At 30.4% G+C, this 7,232-nt stretch overlaps 1 protein-coding gene across 1 annotated transcript; it reads right to left on the minus strand.

Moving 5' to 3' along the window:
* Positions 1-4,807: 4,807 nt before the first annotated feature.
* On the minus strand, positions 4,808-5,978 carry LOC129749118 (30 kDa salivary gland allergen Aed a 3-like). Its single transcript, XM_055744004.1, has 2 exons — positions 5,244-5,978; positions 4,808-5,181 (listed from the first exon to the last, which is right to left on the minus strand). The coding sequence occupies exons 1-2, from the start codon at positions 5,976-5,978 to the stop codon at positions 4,975-4,977; spliced, it is 942 nt and encodes a 313-aa protein (XP_055599979.1). The 3' UTR covers positions 4,808-4,974.
* Positions 5,979-7,232: the final 1,254 nt, after the last annotated feature.

The raw sequence follows: 7,232 nt of genomic DNA on the forward strand, positions 1-7,232 counted from the left end.
TATCTGATTTCTATATCATTGCGGTGATTTAAATTTTTTTAAGCTTCATCATTTTTTATGAGTATTGATGAAAATGGAAAAATTATCTGAGGACAGATATGAAGACGTTATTAGCAGTTTAATAAAAGTTAAATATCAGTTATCAAAATTGATTTTTTGAATATTAAATTATTTTCAAACGGTTTTGTTAATTTTTTATATTCATTATAGAATGCCTTAGTTCGATGATTTCTTTTAGTGGGTTTCATTCAACCTTTGGCCAATTTGTTTAAAGATAATTCGAATTACCATCAAGTCACCATTCACCGCCCAGACACCATTTACCGCCCAAAATCACACTTTTGTTTGTATTTTGAAAAAACCGGGATGTTTTCTTCAAAAATAAGACCTCTGTTCTGTGTCGGCATCATTGTTCGACCATTTCATTGAAAAAACATCACTTAATTATGCTAACTATAGCCAGGAATAAAATGATCGGTTTTTGGTTTCCGGTCAAATTGTTGAATTCGACGCCTGTTAGCGAACTAAGCATTACTGTCCTTCTAGGGCAAAGAGGATTTTTATTTACTAGATAGTACCTATTAGACCTAAAATCGACTTGAAATGATAGTTTTATTTTCGTAGAACAGATTTGCATCGGAAAATTTTCGATTCTTTCAATAGTTGTTGTTTCTTGAAGCGTTTAGTGATGGGCGGTAATTGGTATATACAAAAAAGTGTGGGTTCCTAATGACCGGTCACGCACAATTTCTTTTTTTTAACGCAAGTATTGTGTCAAATGTGTAAATTGTAAGAAGCATTTAGTTGGATTATGTTAGAAAATGATGTTTTATCGCTGAAAGCAACCGGTTACTTGAGGCTGTTTGCCGGGAATCATCATTTTGTCGGTCAATGCACTTTGTTAAAATTTGTACAAAATTTGCGGGAAAAATTTCTCAAAATGTATTCTCTCAAGTTCCAAAATATGGTTTTGACAGCTCGCTACATGGAAAATACTAAAAAGAACAGTTTCCGTGTTGTTAGATAGTTTTTCCTTGAGAAAACATTATCGAAACCCGAAAAAGTTAAGTAGGCGGTAATAGGGCCAGTGGAACACCTCTAAGTTTAGTTAATTATTATGAAAAGCGTACATTTTTCGCATTCCACTAAATTTTTTAATGAAACTAGAACAGTTTTGAGATGTATTGCAAAAGAAAGCGAATAAAAATCTGCCGTCGTTTTTTTGTTATACATGCTTAAAGTTGAAAAACCGCTTAACTGGGCGGTAGATGGTGACATGATGGTAATTTAGGGACTTTTTTTTTGTTAAATATTCCTATATGCACAAAAAAATACAAAATCTGTTCTCCTCTTTCAAATCCATGCATTTTTGGTACAAGCTTTTTTTTTTAAAAAATCAGCTATTGGGTTTGAAAAAAAAACCTATTGCGAAAACAGCAAATTATTCTTTATATAAACAATAAAATAAACATTTTGGTGCCATAGTTTTGCTCTTGAATAAATTTGGTCAGAAATTATGCTATTATTTTCGGCTGATTGTGAAATTTTTTCAAAGTTAAGGATACCTAAACCATACCTGCTTCTGCATTCAGACGAAACCTGCCAGTTCGTTGTACGAACCTAATTTTGGTCTAGGTTTGCTATCAATAAAAAATCATTGAAACCAGAATGATGCCAAACTTTGCTTTCATGGAAAAGAACAACACCAAATAATGCTATCATTTTGGTGTTGATGGCTTATTTACGTTTCAGTTTGCTATTCAAAAAACAGATTTTAATACCTTAATGATGCCTTGTTTTGTTATCGCCTGAAAATAAATACCAAAAAATGCTATCATTTTGGTGTCGATGCCTCAATTTGGTTACGTTTTGCTATCGATTTAGGCATCAAAGTCTGCTCGGGTTAATTCACTTTGCGATTTTTCTTGCCTTTGTGATGACTTCAGCACATGCACCAAAAGCACCAATTACCTATATCCTGATCTCTCTTTGGAATTGGAGCACAAACGAGAAATAAGAGGAACGATATCTCCAGTTATTTAAAAAAAAAAAACTAACCAACTTTTAGGCATAAAATATTTTCCTAAGCCAGGAGCAAGTGCAAAAAACCGAACGCGCGACTGAAAAAAAAAATTGACAAAATAAATAATAAAGACAAAACTAACGAAATCGACCAAAAAGATAATATTGACCAAAGGCAAAAAAATTGACCACATTGATAAAAATAACTAATTTGACAAAACTAAGAAAATTAACAAAAATGACAAACTTGATAAAACTAACATGATAACCTAAATTGACAAAATGACACAATTAAATTATGCCATTTTTAACATTTTTGTCATTTTTTTCATTTTTATCATTCTTGTCATTTCTGTCATTTTCTAAATTTTCTCAAATTTTGTAATTTTTATCATTTTTGTCACTTTTATCATTTTTGTCATTTTTGTCATTTTTTCCGTTTTTGTCATTATTGTCATTTTTCGGCATTTTGTCACTTTTATCATTTCTGTCATTTTTGCCACTTTTGTCCTTTCTATCATTTTTGTCATTTTTGTCATTTTTGTAATTTCTGTCATAAATGTCATTTCTGTTATTTTTGTCATTTTTGTCATTTTTGTCATTTTTATCATTTTGGTCAATTTTGTCATTTTTGTCATTTTCGTCATTTTTGCCATTTTTTGTCATTTTTGTCATTTTTTCATTTTTGTCATTTTTGTCATTTTTGTCATTTTCGTCCTTTAGATTTAGTCATTTAGATAGTCGCTTAAAAGCGACACTTTTGTCATTTTTGTAATTTTGTAAATTTTGTCATTTTTGTCAATTTTCGTCATTTTTATAATTTTTTTCATTTTGTCATATTTGTCATTTTTCTCTTTTATGTCTTTTTTTTTCCTTTGTCTCTTATTTGTCAATTTTTGTTTTTTTGTCATTTTTGTTATTTTTGTTATTTTAACCTTTTTGTCAATTTTGTCATTTTTGTCATTTTCGTCATTTTTGTCTTTTTTATAACTTTTGTCATTTTTATCATTTTTGTCCCTTTTGTCATTTTTGTCATTTTTGTCATTTTTTAAATTTTTTTCGTTTTGTCATTTTTGTCATTATTGTCATGTTATCATTTTTGTTATTTTTGTCATTTTTGTCATTTTATCATTTTTGTCAGTTTTGTCATTTTTTGGAAATTTTTTTTATTTTTGTCACTTTTATCATCTTTGTCATTTTTGTCATTTTTGTAATTTTTTTCATTTTTGTCATTTTTATCATTTTTGTCGTTTTTGTCAGTATTTTTATTTTTGGCTGTTATGTATTTTTTTATTGTTATCAATTTTGTCATTTTTATCATTTTTGTTATTTTTTTTTCAATTTTTTCATTTTTAATTTTTGTCAATTTTGTCATTTTTGTCATTTATGTCATTTCTGTTATTGTTGTCATTTTTTAATTGTTGTCATATTGAATTTTGTCATTTTTATAATTTTTTTCGTTTTTGACATTTTTGACATTTTTGTCAATTTTTTCATCCTGTCACCTTTGTCATTTTTGTCATTGTTGTCATTTTTGTCATTTTTGTCATTTTTTCAGTTTTCTTTTGTCATATTTGTCATTTTGTCATATTTGTCAATTTTGTCATTTTTGTCATTTATGTCCTTTTTTAATTTTTTTTTTCATTTTTGTTATTTTTGTCATTTTTGTCATTTTTATCCTTTTTCGCATTTTTGTATTTTTTGTAATTTTAGTAATTTTTTTCATTTCATTTCATTTTCATTTTTGTCAATGTTGCCATTTTAATTGTTGTCATATTGATATTTTTGTCATTTTTATCATTCGTGTCATTTTTGACATTGTTGTCAATTTTGTATTTTTTTTTTCATTTTTGTCATTTTTGTTAGATAGTCGCTTAAAAGCGACACTTTTGTCATTATTGTAATTTTGTCATTTTTGTTATTTTGTCATTTTTGTCAATTTTCATCATTTTTGTCATTCTTATCATTTTTTTCATTTTGTCATATTTGTCATTTTTCTCATTTGTAACATTTTTGTCAATTTTTGTAATTAATGTCATTTTTTTCATTTTTGTTATTTCTGTCATTTATGTCATTTTCTGGAAAAAAAATTATTTTTGTCACTTTTATCATCGTTGTCACTTTTGTCATTTTTTTAATTTGGTAATTTTTGCCATTTTTGTAATTTTTGCCATTTTTATCATTTTTGTCATTTTTATCATTTTTGTCATTTTGTCACTTTTATCATCTTTGTCATTTTTGTTATTTTTGTCATTTTTGTATTTTTGCCATTTTTGTCATTTTTTGTCATTTTCGTCTTTTTTTGTCATTTTTGTCATTTTGTCATTTTTGTCATTTTTCTCATTTTTGTCATTTTTGTCAGTTCGGTCATTTTTGATACTTTTGTATTTTTTGTAGTTTTTGTTATTTTGTCATTATTGTCATTTTTGTCATATTATCATTTTTGTCATTTTTGTCATTGTTGTCATTTTTGTCATTTTTGTCATTTTTGTCATTTTTGTCATTTTTGTCATTTTTATCATTTTTGTCATTTTAGTCCTTTTAGTCATTTTTGTCATTTGTGTCATTTTTGTCATTTTTGTCATTATCGTCATTTTTGTCAGTTTTATCATTTTTGTCAAGGAATATTAATAAAGCAAATGTATATTTTTTTCAAAATAGAACTTGAACTGAATAAAAAATTTTGTTTTCCTATAAACATTCCATACAAGATTAAAAATTTGTTGCGCTAATTAAGGATTAAATTTATCGCTTTCATTTTTGTTACAGTAAAACAACCAAAAAATAAGTTATGAGAAGTGTTTAAATTTATAAATTTGAAATTTTCATACAAAGCTTGCAGCGGTCTAATGTTTATGGTTGATTCAGTTATTAGGTAAACCAAGGGAAAATTCATTTGAAAACCCATGAAAAATTCTATTCAAACACTGCTTCAAATACGCATGTTTACATTCAGCTTGGCGTCCAGAGCGTGCCGGTATCCTTCACACATTGCACTATTTTGTCGGAAATTTCCTTATACTTTACACCGGCCTCTTCGGAGCTTCGACTAGCACAGTAGTTCTTATCATAGTCTTCTCGACAGGTGGCGAACGTTTTTTCAGACGCCAATGTCACCGCCTTTGCATCCTCATGCACCGTGTCGAAGCACTTTTCGATCTGGTAACAAGAAAAAAAAATTAAATAAAATCTTTATAAACGTAACGCAAAATATTAGGTACCTTGGAGAAGTAAGGCGCATAAAGAATTCCCCGGATTACCGGGTTTATGAGGTGATTCTGGATATCGTTCCGAATGAATGTTTGCAAGATCTCGCTTTTGAGAAAATCGTACGCCCCAGCTTTGTTGATTATTTCGTCCACCTTATAGTAGGTGTTCTGTAAATCCCACTCTTCGCCACCGCCCGTTGCCGTTCCGTTTACTTCAGCATCAGCTTCATCGATGTCGTCAGTGATTTGAGAGTCGTCTGTGTCTTCTCCACTATCGCTATCGGTTCGATTGCCTGCTGTATCTTCGGCCGTGAGCTCACTTGCGGTAACATTTTTGTCCTGATTAATTTCGTCCGTTAAATTTCCGTAATCGTCTGGTGATTCGGATGAACCTTCTGTATAACTATCTGAATCTTCATATTCTTTCGTAGGAGATGACTCCGAATCTTCGTCAGTAGTGTCAACATTATCGCGTTTGCCATCTTTATCGGATTCCGGTGGTGGCTCAGTCGTGGTTTGACTGGCTGTGTTCTCTTCTTCACATTCCTTATCTTCATATTCTGGATATGCTAGTGAAGGTGCTTCCGAGGTCCCTTCAGAAGAAGGCTTACTTGACGAGGCCGCCGTGGGGGCTTCGTCGTCTGGACATTCAATTTCCACTGAGTTGTCAGGATAAATATCGTTCGAACAGCTTACAAAAGTCACGTACACTAAACCGATGATCGAAAACTTCCACGAACGTGCCATGTTGTCGAAAAGATATTGATAGGCTATCAAAATTATGGTTTATTTATATGACAAGCTGGGGAAAAATCAGTTGCGGCTGGTTAAACTATTTGCCCGGCTCTGTAAAGAATAAAACATATTATACAAACAATTTTTTACATATTGAAACAGTCAACAGTCTTTGCCATTTTTTCATAGCAACTCTGAAAGTAAATAATAGAAATTGTTATTTAAAGGTTAGAAAATCTCCAAACCAAATAGCTCAGTTCACATTTAAGAGACTGTATGCCCATGAATCTTAATTTGATTGTTTTTGTCACTAAACTTGATAATCATACATGTTAAAATTTATGATAAAAAATAAATCTTCGGAGCGTATGGGTGGCTCCAGAGAATAAGTGCCTCAATCTCGTTACATCACATGCTTGACTATAGTTATCATAATCAAATTTCGTCATCGAATTTCAAAAGCCGACCCTATACATTTTGTAGATTGGCCCAAAAATTGAACTATGAGGGTCTAAAAATGCCCTGCAAAATGTTCTTCTCTTAACTAAAAATTATGAATTCCTAATCAAATTTTGATGATCGACTAAAATTATTCAAGAGTAACAATATCTTTTCAGAAATAAAGACAAAACCTCGATATTTTATCCCAGGTCAATAATAGGGGAGATGAGGGCATAACGAGCACCCAGGGCATAATGAGCACTCCTTATTTCTACATAAGTACGTATTTTCTTAAACTAATTTTCATAAGGATTTGTTGCGTACTATCCATAGTATTAATTTTTCACCAAAAAAGAAATATCCTTCTCATCTTCACAGAAATATTAAATAATAACCAGCTAGGTTCTCAAGTGACAAAAATATTATAATTTTTGAGCACCACCAAACAAGCTTTTATGACCTTTAAATCATCTTGATCTGAAATGTACGCACTGCAACATGATCTACACATTGTTTCTCAATTTTCAACATCATACAATTTTTGATTTTTCACTTTAATCAATTTTAAAACGCTTTTTTACTTTTATTTGTTCACTAGAGGCGAACAGAGCACTTTCAATGAAGGCATAATGAGCATTTTCTGCCGGGGAATCTAGCAGCGAATTCAACTCGATGAAGTCAACTGAATAATAGAACTACAGCTTGACTTGTTTCGTCTGTCGATTTGGCCTATTGGTAAGGTGTCGGAGAGGTAATCAGTAGACTCGAGTTCGATTCCTGTTCGAGGGTATTTTTTTTGCACATACCATTCATGATTGATTTTTT

Source organism: Uranotaenia lowii, chromosome 2 (assembly GCF_029784155.1).
Source record: "Uranotaenia lowii strain MFRU-FL chromosome 2, ASM2978415v1, whole genome shotgun sequence".
NCBI lineage: Eukaryota > Metazoa > Arthropoda > Insecta > Diptera > Culicidae > Uranotaenia > Uranotaenia lowii.

Bases quoted from the DNA above. Each gene is read 5' to 3' on its own strand.
- LOC129749118 (XM_055744004.1), bottom strand. From the start codon at position 5,978: ATGGCACGTTCGTGGAAGTTTTCGATCATCGGTTTAGTGTACGTGACT. The intron at 5,182-5,243 runs GTACCTAATATT...TCTTGTTACCAG, and splicing joins ATGCGCCTTACTTCTCCAAG to ATCGAAAAGTGCTTCGACAC.